At 47.4% G+C, this 19221-nt stretch overlaps 2 protein-coding genes across 2 annotated transcripts; both read left to right on the top strand.

Moving 5' to 3' along the window:
- Window positions 1-6847: 6847 nt before the first annotated feature.
- On the top strand, window positions 6848-13614 carry LOC147972160 (phytyl ester synthase 1, chloroplastic-like). Its single transcript, XM_087521323.1, has 14 exons — window positions 6848-7492; window positions 8420-8471; window positions 8555-8610; window positions 10591-10749; window positions 10857-10961; window positions 11064-11149; window positions 11239-11360; window positions 11541-11649; window positions 11851-11981; window positions 12060-12429; window positions 12515-12628; window positions 12714-12802; window positions 12905-13014; window positions 13158-13614. Exons 1-14 carry the CDS (start codon window positions 7135-7137, stop codon window positions 13346-13348), a joined length of 2052 nt encoding a protein of 683 aa, XP_087377449.1. The 5' UTR covers window positions 6848-7134; the 3' UTR covers window positions 13349-13614.
- A 336-nt stretch (window positions 13615-13950) lies between these two features.
- On the top strand, window positions 13951-19053 carry LOC125509977 (phytyl ester synthase 2, chloroplastic-like). Its single transcript, XM_087521322.1, has 14 exons — window positions 13951-14597; window positions 15884-15935; window positions 16015-16070; window positions 16200-16358; window positions 16469-16573; window positions 16649-16734; window positions 16819-16940; window positions 17107-17215; window positions 17445-17575; window positions 17654-18023; window positions 18097-18210; window positions 18285-18370; window positions 18479-18588; window positions 18767-19053. Exons 1-14 carry the CDS (start codon window positions 14291-14293, stop codon window positions 18955-18957), a joined length of 1998 nt encoding a protein of 665 aa, XP_087377448.1. The 5' UTR covers window positions 13951-14290; the 3' UTR covers window positions 18958-19053.
- The last annotated feature ends 168 nt before the right edge of the window (window positions 19054-19221 follow it).

Below are 19221 nucleotides of genomic sequence, written 5' to 3'. Positions count from 1 at the left end.
CATTCTCTAATAATGTGATCTCGTTCATCAAATGACAACACATGTCTATGGTTAGGAAACTTTAACCATCTCTGATCAACGAGCTAGTCAAGTAGAGGCATACTAGGGACACTCTGTTTTGTCTATGTATTCACACATGTACTAAGTTTCCGGTTAATACAATCCTAGCATGAATAATAAACATTTATCATGATATAAGGAAATATAAATAAAAACTTTATTATTGCCCCTAGGGCATATTTCCCTCACGCCCTATATTTAGGCTAGATATGGGGTGTCGGTCAGCCCGAGAATTTGAGGGCGGTTTGAGAGGCCCGTCTGGGTCCAAATTTTGTGACCGGGCGGCAATGTCCGGGCGTTTGAGACGGGTTTGAGGGATCCGTTTGTAGATGCTCTAAGTGAAACTTCTATGGATACATATATTCCTAGTGGCAAATAACAAAAAAATGGGGCAATTTTTTTTCTTTGCGAGAAAACTTTCAATATTTTTATCAACTGTCAAGGTAGTACAAAGAACACTAGAAATAAAATTTACATATAGTTCTGTAGATCACCTAGCGACGACTATAAGAGCATGTCTAGCAGACCCCTTAACACGCAGGAAACTGTAAAATAATCGTCGTTTTACAGTTTTAGGCGAAAAAAGCAACCGGAATAGAACCCGTAAACGACCCCCACCCGTAAAAGATTTTAAGGGGCGCGGAAAACATCCCGGCCAAACCCGTGAAAATAAGGATTTTGGAGACAACCCAAGGGCGCCATGTATATGCGAAAGACCATTGATGAGAATCCAACTGTCATCGGAACCTTCATGAATCGCTCACGTCCGCCCGTTCCCGGCCGCCGCGCTCGTCCCGACTACCGCGCTTGCCGGCCGTCCCGGTTGCCCCGCTCGTCCCGACCCCTCGGCCGCCCGCCCCAACCGTCGCTCGCCCCCCGGCCGCCTGCCGCCATGCCCAGTCGTCGCATGAAGCTAGCTAGGTAACTCAATTTAGCTAGCTAGCTCTCCGTCCGCTCGAATTGCTAGGCTTCATGCGAGTCGGCCGCGAACGCCTCGGCCACGGCGGCTGCTGCTGCAGTCGGCATTGCTGCTGGCTCCAGCCCGGTCGCGCTCGGTGACGAGCACGAGGAGGCGGTCGCGGAGGCATGACGCGCACACGTCGAGGGGACGGAGATCAAGATGGGAAGGGCGTGAGGAAGAAAATGGTATATTTAAAGAATATTGTTTTTCATGGGTTGATTATACGGGCTCTATTCGGCCGCAGCTAAAATCGGCTCTTATAATGTGTTTTCCTCGACCCGTAAAACACTTATACGGGTTGCAGTTTTAAAGGGTCTGCTAGAGATGCTTTAAGTATGCCTGTTTACATGACTATGGTGCCATCCTCTGACATGAACGTTTCAAAATGTTGACTGGCTGTGTTTTTTTTTCTTTTTGAGGAAAGGAAACAAGCACCTACTCGACCACTGGTGTGGATTGATCAGGGTTCCGAGGAGAGATTGCTTGCCCTGCTCTATGAGACGGAGCTTCGTTGTCACCACTGACCTCACAGTTTGTCTAGGAGGCACTATAATTTATTTTTCGTAGCATAATTAAGCCCACGATAATTTGTCGGCCGCACTTGCCGTTTCTGGGCAATCATTGGAATCTCTTTCTGGAAGCATATGTTTCTTTTCTGTCCTTTTTTACAGAGACATCAGTCAATCCATGAGACCCTGTGTGGCACAGTCCAAAGCCGGTGGTGTGGTAGCCTGTTCAGCTGCGTTGGGGCGCGAATGCAATGTTTTCTTTTAGAGAACGTCGGCACTTTATTACTTACTCCCTCTGTATCTAACTTTGATGATTCAAACAATCTTATATTAGTTTACAAAGGAAATAAATAATAAGATTACATAGAGTCTTCCGGATACGATATAGAGCAGAATCTATGTAAGATTTTGCTAAGGTATGAGCAACAACATTGTACCGCCGACGAACATGTTTGAAGGACACAAATAAGAAGCTCGGTGACACATTTTTTATGTTCGCCACCAAAGAACCAACAGAGGAGCGATCACGGGCATGAGGCTTGGCAATCCGAGGCGAACGTAACACAGGCGAAATTCTCCTCAGGTGCCAAGTAAACTGCACGGCGAAGTGCAAGAGCTTCTGCCAGCTCAGGATCAAGAGCTTCTGCCCGAGAGGGATTAAGAACAAGCCAGCACACATTGGCATACATGGTCCAGAGCAACAATGCCAGTGTTGGACCTACCTTTTTTTTAGAAAGTGTGTTGGACCTACCTAGGTCAGCAAAAATAGCAGCATCTGAAAATAGAGCAATGGAACCAGCGCGGATGCCATGTTTTGCGCTCTGCGAGAAATACATTTTTTAGGCATCTCATTGTGCTCACCAGCGGGAGCAACCGAAGTAGAACAGCCTAGTACTAGCGCCCTTTAAAAAAACATTCATGACCATTTTCTAAATTTGTGAATTTTAAAATTCATAACTTTTTAAAAAAGTTTGTGAACATTTTTTCAATTTTCTGAATATTTTTTAAACTCGCTTATAATTTCTAATTCATGAAATTTTTACACACTTTTCAGATTCATGAATATTTTTCTAAATTAACTCAAATTCGAAAATATATTTTAATTTTTTTTAGTTCATGAACATTTTTTGGAATTAATAAACAGTTCACAGATTCTAAAAATGATTATTAGTTTAATCGTGTGAGAAAACAAAAGGGGGGGACCATTCAAAAAGGTTCCCAAAACCAGGGGAGCTCCTAATCGGCGCCTGTTGCACCAGTTTTCCTTCCAGGCGCATAGAGCTGCCCTGATTGGGCCGGGCGTTTGCGCAGTACAATAGCAGGGCGCGAGGCACTGTAGCGATATCAGTTATTTCAGGGTCACGTGGTACTGTAGCGATTTCAGTTACTTCAAGGTCACGTGGTACTGTGGTGAATTGAAAAAAGTGAACTTGAAGAAAGATCCTAAATTTGAAAAGGTTCATACGAATTAAAAAAAGTGTGTGAATTTGAAAAACTTCACGAATTTCAAAAAAAAAGTTCATGAAAATTAGGAAAAAATAACAAATTTGAAAATAAGTTCATCAAATTTGCAAAAAAATCGATTTTGAACAAAAAGTTATCAAATTTGAACAAAAATTCATCAATTTTAAAAAGTTCATCAATTTTGAAAACAAGCTCATCGACTTTGGAAAAAGTACATCGACTTTCAAAAGAAGTACATCAAATTTGAAAAAAAAATCGATTTTTGAAAAAGTCCATTGATTTTTGAACAAAAAGTTCATCAAATTTGAACAAAAGTTCATCAATTTAAAAAAAGGTTCACCAATTTTGAAAAAAAGTTCATCCTTTTCATTGATTTTGAAAAAAAGTTCATCAAGTTTGAAAAAAGTTCATCAATTTTGAAGAAAGAGTTCATCGATTTGAAAAAACTTCATGAAATTTGGGAAAAAAATTCACAAATTTAAGAAAAAGAAAAAATAAAGTTAAAATAGGCCGGCCTAGTTCAGAGGTGGGTGTACCCGATTGCACGAACACCGCGCAAAGAGCGCCGTTTAGAATTTGCCCAAAAACAGAGGGGGAAAAAGGGAAAGAAGTCATAGTGGGCCGGCCCATAGAGGACACATATGGACAAATGCCATTCTGCATGTGCGACACTTGTGGCAACTTCAGAGTTTTCTATTTTTTCGTAGATCCGTTTATTCAAAATGTTTTATCTCTTAAACCGTGCGTCCAAATCTCAAACCATTTTCACCGTTGGATTCCTCACGTCAGGGTCGTCAAAACTAGATCCCATGTTGATAGGTTTTGACGAACTTGTTTTTTCACAAGAAAAATCAGACGAAAAAACCGAACTAAGAACACGTTTTTCCCTTCCCGAAAGCTGTTTCCGAGAGGCACGGCCGTGCCTCTCATGCAAAAAAAAAAGAGAAAACGTGTTTTTCCCGTTTCTGAGAGGCACGGCCGTGCCTCTCACGGAATCAAAATCGTTTCTCTCGCAAAGAAAAAAATAAAAAACATTTTTCTCATTTTTGACAGGCACAGCACGGTCGTGCCTGTCGCAAAGGAAAAATAATTAAAACGCATTTTTTCCATTAACGAAGCAAAAAATGCATTTTTCGTGCAAAAGAAAATTTTAAAGTTTTTTAGTCGAAAAGCTAAGAAAGACAGATGAAAATTCGAGAAAAAAAATTTAACAAGTCAAAAACGCGTGCAAAAATATAAAAAAAGCAAAATCCAAAGGGAACATGATACGTGGCGACGGCTGAGAGCGCGCGTTCTTAGGCCACCGCAAATGATCGTTACGAGGATCCCAAAGAAGAGCTCGTCAACTAGTTGCTCTCGCGATACGCAGGTACACAATCAGCATTAGGCATGCTCGGGCCAGCCCAAGCAGATCAGGTAGAGAATGGGCCAAGCCCGTGGGCATCGATAAACGATGATGGTTGGTGGTGTGAAGACTGAAGACGAAAATGCCCGGTGCTCAATTTTGTTTTTATTTTTGAATTGGAGCTCTGAACTGAACCACGTACGCGTGCCATGTGAGCAAATTGACCAGGTCTGGATTTTTTTTTCCTTCTTCTGCTGGTACCGTGCACATCAGGTAGAATTAGGCAATGGATGCTACACAAAAGCTTGTCGTTCAGCGTCTGCTCAGCAGTCCCCTACTCGGCCAGCATTACTGAGAAGAGACTGTAAGGCCAACTCCACCGCGCGACCCTAAACGGACATTTATTTTGTTCGGATTCTATTCGTTTGGTTAGAGATTTGAGGTCGTGTCCGGACGTATCCTGGGATGCGGTGGGCGTGCGCCCAGCGCGCGGACGCATCCCGGCCGTATCCTGTCCACGTATTTTTCTTTGCAAGTCCTTAACTTTTTTTTATCATTCATTTTTGATACATGACAATACATCATCACATTTTGACTAGTAAAGTAAGGCCAAAGAAAATAAGAACAATAAGAATACATTTTAGAAGATAGCCAACTTCCATAACTGCCCCCTTGAGTTGGGTTAGGACCTTCTCGATGCACTCATTGTTGATCTGTGAAGGAGGCTCGATCTGGCATCCTCCTTTCTTCTTCAAGCCAGATGTAGATGTTGCTTCCTCAGACCTAGTCTCGTGTCTAGCCTCTAATCTAACAACAAGTGCACTTGTCTCATGTACAGCCTCTATGCTAGCTAAAAGTGCACGAACATGTACTAAATTTCGCTCTATCAATATATCGATGTACTCTTCTTCCCAATACCAAAACTTGCATCCATTCTACATAGCAAAATTTGAAGTTAGCACAACTAGTCAAATCTAGACCACAAACCGAAGCTAAAAAAAAGCGCATACCCCATCGTTTAAGCACTTGATGAACACCCATCCGGAATGTTTCGGCGTTGTAGACACGCGGCCCATGACCATCCTTGGGCAGTGGTCGCACTTAATGAGTGGCAACGCTGCGCCGGCGAGCTTTTGGGCAAGCACCGAGCCCGGCCGATCGCCATTCGTGTATCTGACGGCGGACCATCGATGATGTAGATCCGAGCGGCTAGAGGAGGAGCCACTGTCTGCATGTGGCCTTGCGGCCTTTCCAGGGCCTTCCGGCGAGGTGCCGGGCCAGTCCATGGCGCGGCCCGGCCTCCCACAGCCGGCCGAGCTCAAGACCGACCGGATCCGCCCCAAAACCGGCCGGCGGGTGCGCAAACCAGGTGGCCGTGGTTGGGTAGCTCGGCGGCGCCGAGGGAAAGGGGTTGGGCGAGCTCGCGTCCGAACTGCACGGCTGCAATGGCAGCGGCGGCGACGGCAGCGAGGGAAAGAGTGGGGAAGAGTGGAGGAGGGCAGATAGAAAAAGGCCCGCCTTGTACCACCGACGGACGGGCCAGGGGAGGACACGCGCAGACAACCCGTGCGTCCGTGTGGTGTCCGTTTCACCTCAAAAACGGCGCAAATTTAGACCGCGGATGGGTCAAAAGCAGACACAAAATGGACAAAAGTCCGTTTGCTCCCGCGCTCTAGACCGATTCTTTTGTTTTTTTTATCTCAAACGGACGGGGCTGGACAGAATAGGGTCGCACGGTGGAGTTGGCCTAAACACGCTTACGTGAGCGCGGTGAGCCTGACTTTGTGCGCCCAGCGGTGGACGCCAAATCTGTCCCTGTAGCTAGGTTCCAAGACAGAGCTAGCTAAACGCAACGCAAACTCGCAGTACATACGAGATACTACGACAGACAGACAGACAGGTAGCCTGCCGGACCCGTGCACTCGGGTCGCTCCGTGCCCGCGGGAGAGGATGGGAGGGAGGTGGCGTACGTGCGTGCTCCATCGCGCGCTCCGGCTGGTGTCGCTCTTGCCACGTTCGTGCAGGCAAAGCAGCTGCCTGCCGACACACAAGAACACGTTACCCTGACTTAGCATGTGTGTCAAAGTGTTGAGGATGACGTACGCCTTCTCATGCACATCTAGCTTTACGGGGGCCTTTCTTCTTGATGGCGTGTTTTGATTTTTATTTTTTTTGGTTGGTCCTATCTCCTATGCGGCCGGCCATGTCTGCGGTTTTTTCTTTTCTTTTTGCGAGCTATGTCTGTGGTTTTCTGGACATGGAGTTTTGCCTTCTTGGTGCACGTGAACTCCCGTGTATACACTAGTATGAAATCTAAACATTTAACGCCAAAAAAAAAGGAAACTGAATATTTCTTGGCGACTACTGTAACATGCATATGGTTAAGCGTTTTGTGCGCGAATGGAATTGAAGAAACGACATTTGTGGTGCTCTGTGAAACAAAATTGGTGCCCTATGCTGAGCGCCAATCTTGAAGCATCTTACAGGTCTACTTTTTCCCTGAACATTCAGGATGTCATTTCTTTTGAGCAGGAAATATGCACGCTCTCAATCTGGATGCATTTGAGCAGGCACGACTTTTGAGCACGTGTTTGACACGCATGAAGAAACCTCTAGCCTGAACAGTGTGCTTATAAATTAACCAAATCTACCACACGGGAGAGTGCCAATTACACAAGCAAAGTCACCACGCCCAGCCAGCCACCACTAGCTGGGCAGCCCTTACGAAGACACGTCTCCCTCCAAGTCCCAGCAGGCACGCGCCCACCAGCGATCAAGCTCTGCACAGCTCCACAATGGCCGGCGCCACCGCGGCCACGCCGTCAGCCTTCACGCCGGCGGCCCCGCGTCTGCTCCCCCGTCGGGCGTCGCCAGGTTCACGCAGAAAGGCAACGTCGCTGCCGCGGTGGGCCGCGTCCGCGTCCGCGTCCACATCCAAGAGCCGAGCGCCGAGGCCGCGGCCCGCGTCGCCGGCGTCGTTGTCGCTGGACGCGACGGCCGCGGCGGGGAGGAGACCAGGGGTTAGGGAGTACGTGGAGGCGTCGCGGGAGATGGCGCGGCGGCCGGACGGCGGGCCGCCGAGGTGGTTCGCGCAGCTCGGGTGCGATGCCGGCGAGCGCGTCCCTGGCGCGCCGACGCTGCTCTACTTGCCCGGTATGTATGTATGTATGTACGCGCGCTTCTTTGTGGCATCTTTTTACAGCGCGAATTCGCTCGTTTGGCGTTGAAGAAATATGCACCTCCTCCAAGTTTGAATTTTCTGCCACACGCGGTCAAGGTTGAGCATTATGCTTATGGATTCATGGAACTTGGATCTTCTTTTCAATAGGAAAAGTGGATCTGAATACTATTCTCAAGTGGTGGCACTGTCGTTTTCGTTTACAATGTGCGCATGCACGTGTGATGTACTCCCTCCGTTCATAAATATTTGTCTTTTTAGAGATTTTAAATAAACTACCACATACGGATGTATATAGACATATTTTAGAGTGTAGATTCACGCATTTTGCTCCGTATGTAGTTACTTATTGAAATCTCTAGAAAGACAAATATTTAAGAACGGAGGGAGTAGTATAAATAATATGCAGAAAATCCAATACTAATCAAAATAGACAAGTATGACAACGACAAAAAATACTCATGGCAGCCAAATATATGCTCTTGACCTGCTTGGCCACTTTCAGACCCTTCCGAAACCATAGAAAAAAGCACTATGAAAATCACACACATGCTCCGGTGCATGGACCGCGTGCTGCTCAATTCCTCACTATAATTAGCATGGCAAAACCTGGCTTTCTTCAGCAGTGGCAGCAGGATCAGATGGACAGTGACTTGTTCTGTACTGTCCAATTCCTGGGTTCAGTTGTGGAGCCACCGAATCAGGGCTTTGATTCTTTTGACAGATTCAGATGTGTGCTAGAAAAATAGTTCTCCTTTTACATGAATCTGTTGCCATGTCCTTTTTGTATTGTGGCTGGATAATTGGAACACTGGGACATTTTCTCATTGATCGAGTCACTTCGCTCCCTGCCATTTCCAAGAGAAATGAAGTAACAGTCTTCAGTGATGTTGCCCTTGCAGGAATCGATGGAGTTGGGTTAGGGCTCATCCGGCACCACGACAGATTAGCAAAGTAAAAAAGCTCTCACAAGGAATCCGATATCAGCACCCTCTGTTTTCTCACCACCGCGGCTAATGACTGTTTCCGCTCTGCAGAATGTTCGACATGTGGTGCTTGCATATACCCGTCCAAGACCGCACGACCTTCCAAGGTGCGTGTTTCTCGTGTGGGTTTTCTGAACTGAAGTAGCACACAAATGTCATGCTTCATTCTTCAAGAAAATGTCCATCTTGGAGTATTCCAGTATGACTATTGCCACATATTCTGGGGCCTTGCTGCTAAGAGCAACTTCAATGAGGCGACCTATTTCGTCCGCCCGTGTCCGTTTAGGTCGGCGCGAATAAAAGTGGCGGCCCAACGTGCCGACCCAAACTCAAATCGTGTCCGTCCGGCGTCCGCGCCGACCCAAACTCAAATTGTGTCTGCCCGGCGTCCGCGCCGACCTATTTTCGGCCCAAAATTGCGTCTGGAATGCGTCGGCGCGGACGCGAAGCGGACGCGCCGCGCGTCTCCTCGCCGTCCGCTGCGTCTCCACCTGGCGGCCACCCAACCGCCACCGGTCGTCTTATTTATGACGACCACCGACAGCGGGCTCACGCGTCAGTCAGTGCGCGCGTCCTTTTTTAACCACGCGTGCGGTGGGGTCGGCCTCATCCACTTCTCCCGTCCACATCTGGCCCCCCACCACTTCCTTTGCTTCCTCACCGGCGACCGCAAACCCTAGCGCGCGCCATGAGCCTCTTCGACAAAAGCAATGGCAAGGGGAAGGGCACCCCCGGCGCCTCGTCATCCCGTGCTCCCCCTCCCCCTCCCCCTCCACCGCCGGCGCGTTTCCGCCCTGGACGCCGGCGCCTGCACATCCCGGTGCACCAAGCGCGGTAGCACTGGGAGTACAGGCAGCCCCTCCCCTACCCCGACGTGATGCTGCCGCACCATTGGCATTTGGATCCAAACCGGATCCCGGTGCCGGCGGTTCCGCGGACCCAGCTGGCGCACGACGACGAGGTGCGCCGGCGCCGCGCGCTGCTCACACCGGAGCAGTGTCGGCTGCCCGAGTACGCCGCCGACTCTCCTAACTGGGAGGCTTGGTTCGCCCTCGAACACGAGGAGCAACGGCGCTCGGGTGTCGACGCCGTCCCGCCGCCGTTCCCGCCGCCGCCCCCGCAGGTAGAGCCGGAGGACATGGAGGCGGAGGCGAAGTAGCAAGCCGCCCTCGAGGAGGCCCTGCAACACGCGCTGGAGGCTAGCCGCATCGAGGAGGACGCGCACTGGGATGGGCTGGAGCAAGCCCTTGCCCTGTCGGCGGCGGGGGACTCCGTCCACACCCCGCTCTTCGTGCCGCCGCCTCCGTCGTTGCCGCCCGTACAGCCCAAGCCGGAGCCGGAGCCGTCGCGTAAGCGCTCCCCACCTCCACCCACTTGGCCGGAGGAGGCCTACTCGTGGACGGGCCAGTACCGCGAGTGGGTGAGCGCGCCTCCCGTCTACTTCGCCGCGACGCCGGAGGAAGAGGCGGCCCACCTCGAGCGATGGAAGGAGCACTGGCTCCGCCAGGAGCAGGGCAACGGCGAGGAGCAGATGCGCTACGAGGCCATGCTCCAACGCGACGCGGAGGCACTCCGGCTCGAGAAGGAGGAGGAGGAGCGCGCGCGGCTTGCCGCAATGCCGCCGCCCCAGCAGACGCCGGAGGAGGCTGCCCTGGCAGCGTACCAGGCGGCGTTCGGGTGGGCTGGCCGCTCCGGTCTTCATCGACCTCACCGACGACGGCGACGTCGAGGGCAAGGGCAAGGCCGACGACGTCTAGGGCAGCGTGCGGGGCGGCAGCAGGCGGGCGCAGACTTTTTTAATGTTTTTATTTAATGTTTATTAGATGTAGGTGGACTTTGGCCGGCGTTTGACCGGCCACTTTTATATTTAATTATGTTTATTTCATGCAACTTGTTTTTTCTTCACGCCGCCACATTTGGGTCGGCCTCCCCGTTGGACGGTCAAGCCGACCCATTTTAAAATGCGGATACCGGCGTCCGCCTGACCGACCCAAACGGATAAAAAGTGGACAAAGTGCGCGTCCGTTTGGGTCGCCTCGTTGGAGTTGCTTTAAGCAATCTGGATGGAACTTGGGCGACGGATGCAGGTCTTGTTGAGTACGTGGAGAGGACAGTGAGATCAGAGAGGTCACGGGCACCGGACAGACCAATCTATCTGGTTGGAGAATCCATTGGAGCATGCATTGCTCTCGCCGTGGCGGCACGGAACCGAGACGTCGATTTGGTACTGGTCCTAGTCAACCCAGGTCTTGCTTCCATCATCCATGGCTTCTGCATGCATTGCTCTGTTTTTTCTTTCGTTGACAGTAACTTCTTACTAACCAGTCTGTATTTTGGCATCTTCATTTTACAGGGACATCTTTCCACAGGTCACAGCTGCAGTCTCTCTCAGCACTCCTAGATTTGGTCCCTGATCCATTCCATTTAAGCACTCCACAGTTCCTAAATTTCCTCACAGGTTTGGCACCATCTCTGCGAGGAAAATTTCTGACTTGCTGTTAGATGAATAGCACTAGCAGACTTTGACGTGCATCTACTGATCACAGCTCAATTCTTTCAGGCAACTTCATGAAGATGTCATCAGGAATTGATGGAGCTGATCAGGCATTATCGGAGGTCACCAGTGCTTTGCTGCCTTCTCTCATGGTAAGCTGCAAAATATTGAGGAAATTGCTTCTCTGTAAAAAAAAAGTTGCCACGGTCCTAATGATGCTTTTGTGTGCTTCTTTCTGCAGTACTTGGCTGATATTCTGCCAAAGGAATCCATTGTGTGGAAGATGAAAATGTTGACGACGGGGGCATCATATGTCAGTTCTCGCTTACATGCAGTCAAAGCACAGACCCTGGTGGTTGCTAGGTATGATCTGCAATAGTCACACTGAAAAAATATATCTGTGATCTAAGGAAATGTTCCCTTACAAATGATGAGAAGAGTACAGTGTCCAAATGCTTTACATGAATCCTCTGCAACATTCCACTGATTTTCCTTTTGAGCCTATTACGCTCATTTACCAGAAATAGCTGATCTTTTTTTCAGTGGAAATGATGAACTGCTGCCAAGCCGCGACGAGGCTGAAAGGCTACGTGCCACGCTAAAGAACTGCAGAATCCGTCACTTCAGGGACAATGGCCACAAAATCTTGTTGGTAATGAAGATAAATAATCCTCAGTCCTAAAAGACACACAGAAACAGCCTAGTTCTTTACCCATGTACTATGTCCATGTTTGCACTTGAAAGTTGAAACCCACTTCTTCCATGGACCAAATTACCAATATCACCATTTGCATCAACTATAGCATTCAAGCATTTCAAAATTCTAACCTGTTACTGCCCAAAACCGTGGCAGGAAGATGGATTTGATCTAGCGACAAGCATTAAAGGATCTACATACTATCGCCGCTCCAGGCAGCCAGACTTTGTTTCAGACTATCTACCGCCAACTCCTGATGAGCTAGAAAAGGCGATTGATCACGACAGGTACCATTTCTGGTAAATTAAAGCTTGATGGATTGTTATGTGACTACTAAACTGCTGCTGAATTTCCTGAAACTTCAGGTTCCTGAATTTTGCCACCGACCCGGTGATGCTATCAACACTGACTGATGGGAGGATAGTGAGGGGACTAGCAGGGCTGCCAAGGGAGGGGCCTGTCCTGTTCGTTGGGTACCACATGCTCATGGGGTTTGAGCTTGGACCCTTGGTCACAGGAGTGCTGAAAAGCACTGGAATCCACATCCGCGGCTTAGCGCATCCATTCTTGTTCAACGAGAGTTCAGAGCAGCTCCTGCCGGATACGTCGTACTTCGATCTCCCCCGGATCATGGGTGCGGTGCCTGTCACCGGGGTGAACTTTTACAAGCTCCTTTCAGAGAAGCAGTTCGTGCTGCTGTTCCCGGGAGGCGCGCGTGAAGCTCTTCATAGGAAGGTAAGAATTTGGTATGGAGAGCAAAACATATCTTGTGGGCAGTGAAAACATCGATTGTTTTGGGAGATGACATAGTCGTCTACAGGGGGAGGAATACAAGCTGTTTTGGCCTGAGCAGTCTGAGTTCGTGCGGATGGCATCAAGGTTTGGAGCAACAATAGTACCATTTGGTGTGGTTGGAGAAGATGATATATGTGATGTAAGTGCCACCTCAAAAATATGTTGTCTTAGTCTGCCATCTCCTTGATTTATCTAATGTATACAAGCAATGTTTTTCACCTCAGATGTTGTTAGACTACAACGATCTTGTGAAGCTCCCATTTTATGACGCCATTGACAAGAAGATAAATGAAGGTGGCCTAAGAAAGCTAAGGTATATTTTGATCTTACTTTAGGATCAGAAGTTTCTTTTTGGTCTCCCAGATACTTTGCCTGTAAGAGATCAATGATCTTGATTTACCTTGTTGTTTCACAGGACTGATTCTACGGGGGAGATAAAAAACCAAGATATGCATCCTGTAGTGCTTACGCCAAAAGTGCCAGGGAGGTTTTACTTCATCTTTGGGAAGCCCATTGAAACAAGAGGTAAACAGTTGCACTAACAAATACTAATCTGAAAACAAATTTATTTTCCATGTCCTCGTGACAGAATGGAAAAAGAGTCAGAATGCATGCAGCCTTATTTCGGAGACCCGATGTCTGATTAGGTTTGCTTCTTGTTTGCATAGGGAGGGAGAAGGAGCTAAGAGACAAAGAGAAGGCCCAGCACCTGTATTTGCATGTCAAATCTGAAGTGGAGAGCTGCATCGAGTATCTGAAGGAGAAGAGAGAGGAGGATCCCTACAGGAGCATACTGCCCAGGCTTCTGTATCAGGCAACTCATGGTTCTGATGCAGAAATACCCACATTTAAACCCTGAGGCTGAGATGAGCACTTCCAGAACACCATTAGTTAGGATCCAAACCAATTGTTTATATTCCTCATGTTAATCTTTTATATACGTAGTTATTTGTTATTAATTTACCTCAAAATAATTGTAGTCTATTCCTTTTTTTGCCGGGAAATTATAGTTGTCAGAGTGTAAACTCAAGACACCAGGGATCGAGGATACCCTGTATTTGTGTGTTCGGCAAAGGCTCTAGGTTTCTCTGGGTAAGCCGCAAATTTTGTTTCGCTCTATGTGAACCTGGTTGGTTAGGGGCCTTATTCGAACAGAAAAGTTCAGAATCCATGCAGTTTTGATGACACTTGCCAGAACAGTTACAAGAAAAAAAATCTGGAAATTTGGTCATTTCGCCGGGGACCAGAAAGCCTTCCACCGCAACACATGTGCCCATAAATTAAGAGAACACACGCTCGTTTACAGAAGTGAAGTTAAGTATTCCTTCCGTTCCAAATTACTTGTCGCAGGTGTGGATGTATCTAGATGTATTTTAGTTCTAGATACATCCATTCCTGCGACGAGTAATTTGAAACGGATGGAGTAGTTAACAACAAGCCACCATTTTTGGCTGGCTGGGATGGCAATCTTGGATCCTCTTTTAGGCCGACTTTGAGAAGATGAATCAATGGTGGATTTGGAGCGAGGATCGGCCAGGCTATTTGAGGAAGGCGGTCCACTTTCGGTTGGCTGGGATGGTAATCTTCGACCCTTTCTTCTGCTTAATTAATGAGATGAGACAAAGCTTTTGCCTCCGTTTAAAAAACTAAAAAAAAAAAACAAGCCCTCATTCTTCTGTTGGGCAACCCCGAAGGCAGACACGTCTCCCTCAGAGTCCAAACACACGAACGCGACGACACACAAGCGCAGGCAGCAGCACGCGCGCACCAGCGAGGCAGCGATCGAGAGCACAGCGCGCGCATGGCTGCCACGCCGTCGGCCTTCGCCCCGGCGCGCCCGCGTCTCCTCTCCTGCCGTGCGCCGGGCAGGAGGCCGGCGCAGCTACCGCGGTGGACCGCGTCCGCCACCAGGAGCGGAGCGCCATCGTCGTCGATGGACGCGACGGCGAAGGCCGGGAGGAGGCCAGGGGTGAGGGAGTACGTGGAGGCGGCGCGGGAGATGGCGCGGCGGCCGGACGGCGGGCCACCCAGGTGGTTCGCGCCGCTCGAGTGCGGCGGCGGCGGCGGCGAGCGCGTCCCCGGCGCGCCGACGCTGCTCTACTTGCCCGGTATGTAATGTATACGCAGGCGCATTTCTTTGTCCTTTCTTTTTGCGTAGTATACGCGCGCATTTCTTCTACCGCTCGCGTTGCAAAATATACACCTCCGAGTTGAAAATTTCTACCGCACACGGTCAAAACGCACTGTGAATCTGAATACTGTTGCTCAAGTAATCTTGCTCTGCTGCATCAGCAGCCTAATAAAGTTAGAGAAATATATCGAAGCCTCGGCCACATATTATTATTATCCAAGCACATCAGCAGCAGTGCAGCAGCACTAAAATAAGTGGCATGATAATCGAAGATGAGCGCTACTTTTTAAACAATGGAGGTGGCCTGCAGTGTCACACATGGGCTCATGGCAGCAGCCAATCTTCTTGACCTGCCAGATCGTGCCCAAACCATAATCAACAGTTTAAAAAGTACGTACGTACGCTTGAAAATCCCACACACATGCGTCGGTGCACGGGGCCACGTGATGCTCAGTTTCTCACAATAATTAGCATGAGAAAACTGGGCTTTCTTCAGCAGTTGGTGGGCAGCAGGATCAGATGGACAGTGACTTGTACAATAATACCACATGAATATAATGCTGTCCTATTCCTGGGTTCAGTTGTGGAGACACCGAATCAGGGCCTTGATTCTTTTGCCAGATTCAGATGTGTATGTGTACCAAAAACAAATATTACTACTAGCGTGGAAATGCCAAACGGAGACTGAGCCCGTGGAGGCCTTAATTTGAAAACATCAAAATTCAAACTTCAGTTTCAATTTCAATTTATTTATTTTTTGAAAAAAAATACGCATATACCTAGTCCTAGATACATAATGCAAATTTTCAGGTTGAAATATGCTAAAATGAGATCTACACAAAAAAAGATAAATCTAGGGCTTTTTAGCAAATGTATTATTCATCCTCAAAGTCCATGATTTTGTTTTTTTTGTGGAGCTCGCGTTTCAAGGTATTTCATCCTGAAATTTTACACATGCACATTACATCCTTGCATACATGTGTATTATTTTTCAGATTTTTTTGAAACTGAAAATTTTGAATTTTAAAATTTTCTAAATAAAGGCCTCCATGGAGCTCGGTCTCCAAAATGCCCTACCCCTACTAGTGATCCTATGAACTTGTTGCCAAATCTCTCTTTTTGTGTGGCTGGTACCAACTACATATGGCTGGATGATTGGAGGAGCTTCCAAACATTTTCTCATTGATCAAGTCACTTTGTTGTTCCTTGCCACTTGAAAGAGAAGAAATGGAATAACTGTCTTCAGTAATTGTGGTTTTGCAGGAATCGATGGAGTTGGATTAGGGCTGATCCGGCACCACGAGAGATTAGCAAAGTACGAGCAAATCACAAGGATCCAAAATCGCCTCTCTGTTTATTCATCACTGCAGCTAGTGACTGTTTCTGCTCTGCAGGATGTTCGACATGTGGTGCTTGCATATACCCGTCCAAGACCATACCACCTTCCAAGGTGCGTCGACTTTCAGAACTGAACTGAACAAAATTCATGCTTCATTCCTCAAATGCTCATCTTGGAATTCCAGTTTGCATATCTACTTTGAGGCCCTGACTGAAAAAAAAACTCACCGATGAACGCCAGGACTTGTTGAGCACGTAGAGAGGACAGTGAAATCAGAGAGCTTAAGGGCACCGGACAGGCCAGTCTATCTTGTTGGAGAATCCGTCGGAGCGTGCATTGCTCTTGCGGTGGCGGCGCGGAACCGAGACGTCGATTTGGTGCTGGTCCTAGTCAACCCAGGTCTTGCTTCCATCACACTTACACCCAGGCTGTTTCTGCCTCGTTCTGTTCTTTCTTGTGGTGACAGTAACTTGTTATTGACCAGTCTGCATTTTGGAATTCACTTACAGGGACATCTTTCCACAGGTCACAGCTGCAGTCTCTCTCGGCACTCCTAGATTTGGTCCCTGATCCCTTCCATTCGAGCACTCCACAACTCCTAAATTTTCTCAGAGGTTTAGCACCACCTCCATGAGGAAAATTTCAGCAGGCTTGATGTGTGCACCTACTGATCACGGTAACTCTTTCAGGCAACTTCATGAAGATGTCGTCGAGATTTGATGGAGCTGGTAAGGCATTATCGGAGGCCACCAGTGGTTTGTTGCCTTCTCTCATGGTGAGTTGCAAAATATCAAGGAAACTGATTCTCCATAAATCTCTGTGTGCCGCAGTCTCAATGATGCTTTTCTTCTTTCTGCAGTATTTGGCTGATATTTTCCCAAAGGAATCCATTGTTTGGAAGATGAAAATGTTGAGGACAGCGTCGTCGTTTGTCAATTCTCGCTTACATGCAGTCAAAGCCCAGATCCTGGTGGTCGCTGGGTATGTATGACCTGCAGTAGTCACACTCCTAAAGTACAGCTGAGATCTGAGGAGAATGTTCCCTTGCAAATTCTTTCATCAACTCACTGCCACACTCCAATGATTCTCCTTTCGAGCATATTGCACTTGTTTAGACATATCTGAAGTTGGCAATCTTTTTTGTCAGTGGAAATGATGAACTTCTGCCAAGCCGTGAAGAGGCTGAAAGGCTACATGGCACACTGAAGAAATGCAGAATCCGTCACTTCAGGGATAATGGCCACAAAATCTTGTTGGTAATACAGATAAATAATACTCACTGATAAAAGGCATTCAGAAACAGCCTCTTATTTTAGCTATGTGTGTGAAGTCATATCCTTGGGTTGCACTTGGAACCCCATTTCTTCCATGGAACAAAACACCATTTGCATCAACCATAGCATTCAAGCTTTCTTGAGAAAGAAAAAACTACAGTTATTCAAGCATTTCAAAATTCTAACCTATAACTGCACAAAAACCTGGCAGGAAGATGGATTTGATCTAGCAACAACCATTAAAGGAGCCGGATACTACCGCCGCTCCAGGCAGACAGACTATGTTTTAGACTATCTACCGGTGACCGATGATGAACTCGAAAAGGCGATCGACCGTGACAGGTACCATTCCTCTAAGATTCAAATTTGATGGGTTGTGACATGACTACTAAACTGCTGCTGAATTTACCGAAACTTCAGGCTCCTGAATTTTGCCACTGACCCAGTGATGCTATCGACACTGCCTGATGGGAAGATAGTGAGGGGACTGGCAGGGCTGCCAAGGGAGGGCCCTGTCTTGCTTGTTGGGTACCACATGCTCATGGGGTTTGAGCTTGGACCCCTGGTAACAGGAGTTCTGAGGAGTACTGGAATCCACATCCGCGGGTTAGCGCATCCATTCATGTTCAACGAGAGTTCAGAGCAGCTCATACCGGATTCGTCGAACTACGACATCCACCGGATCATGGGTGCGGTGCCTGTTACGGCAGTGAACTTTTACAAGCTCCTTTCAGAGAAGCAATTTGTTTTGCTGTATCCAGGAGGCGCGCGTGAAGCTCTTCATAGGAAGGTAAGAATTTGGTATAGAGAGCATAATATATCTTTGGAGACAGTAAAAACATCGATTGTTCTGGAAGGTACAGGGCGAGGAATACAAGCTATTTTGGCCTGAGCAGTCTGAATTTGTGCGGATGGCATCAAGGTTTGGAGCAAAAATAGTACCATTTGGAGTGGTTGGAGAAGATGATATATGTGATGTAAGTGCCACCTCAAAAATATGTTATCTTGCTCTGCTATTTCTAATGTATAGAAACAATGTTTTTCACCTCAGATGTTGTTAGACTACAACGATCTTATGAAGCTCCCATTTTACGACATCCTTGACAAGAAGCTAAATGAAGAGGGGCTAAAGCTAAGGTATATTTTGATTTTATTTTAGAAGCAAAATTTTATTTAGTTTTGTAGTCTCCCAAATGCTTTGCCCATAAGAAATCAATTGTCTTGATTTACCTTGTTGTTTCAAAGGACTGATTCTACGGGAGAGATAAAGAATCAAGATATGCATCCTGTAGTGCTGACGCCAAAAATGCCAGGAAGGTTTTACTTCATCTTTGGGGAGCCTATTGAAACAAAAGGTAACCAGTTGCACTAGCAAATAGTAGTAATCTGAAAAGATTTTTCTAAATGTTCCCATGGCAAGTCAACACACACTACACCGTTATTCTTTTCTGATGATTGAAAAACAAGTCAGAATGCATGCAAACAAATTGCTGTGACCCGATGTCTGATTAGGTTTGCTTCTTGTTTGCATAGGGAGGGAGAAGGAGCTAAGAGACAAAGAGAAGGCCCAGCACCTCTATTTGCATGTCAAATCTGAAGTGGAGAGCTGCATCAAGTATCTGAAGGAGAAGAGAGAGGAGGATACCTACAGGAGCATACTGCCCAGGCTTCTATATCAGGCAGCTCATGGTTCTGATGTAGAAATACCCACATTTGAACCCTGAGGCTGAGATGATCACTTCCAGATTACCGTTAGTTAGGATCCAAGCCAATTGTTTACATTGTTCATGTTAATCTTTTATATACATAGTTATTTTTAATTGCAGTTTATTCAAATTAGAAGGGTTAATAAATATTAAAAAACTAAGTTCAGAACTGTAAATTTCTATGTGAAGTACATTTGCGGATTTACTAAGCTGGGCAGGGGCTCTGATTCCAAATGATGACTGAGTGAAGGGCCAGAAGCTTTCCCAGTCACTAAATGTTCT

This window comes from Triticum urartu, chromosome 5A, assembly GCF_056163025.1.
Source record: "Triticum urartu cultivar PI428250 chromosome 5A, HENAU_Tu73, whole genome shotgun sequence".
NCBI lineage: Eukaryota > Viridiplantae > Streptophyta > Magnoliopsida > Poales > Poaceae > Triticum > Triticum urartu.
This window is presented reverse-complemented; position numbering and strand designations above follow the sequence as displayed.

Excerpts from the sequence above, each read along its gene's own strand:
- LOC125509977 (XM_087521322.1), top strand. The coding sequence starts at position 14,291 with ATGGCTGCCACGCCGTCGGCCTTCGCCCCGGCGCGCCCGCGTCTCCTC. Across the intron at positions 14,598-15,883 it reads GACGCTGCTCTACTTGCCCG|GAATCGATGGAGTTGGATTA; the intron begins GTATGTAATGTA and ends GTGGTTTTGCAG. Across the intron at positions 18,589-18,766 it reads GGAGCCTATTGAAACAAAAG|GGAGGGAGAAGGAGCTAAGA; the intron begins GTAACCAGTTGC and ends TTGTTTGCATAG.
- LOC147972160 (XM_087521323.1), top strand. The coding sequence starts at position 7,135 with ATGGCCGGCGCCACCGCGGCCACGCCGTCAGCCTTCACGCCGGCGGCC. Across the intron at positions 8,611-10,590 it reads AGACCGCACGACCTTCCAAG|GTCTTGTTGAGTACGTGGAG; the intron begins GTGCGTGTTTCT and ends CGACGGATGCAG. Across the intron at positions 12,629-12,713 it reads GAGAAGATGATATATGTGAT|ATGTTGTTAGACTACAACGA; the intron begins GTAAGTGCCACC and ends TTTTCACCTCAG.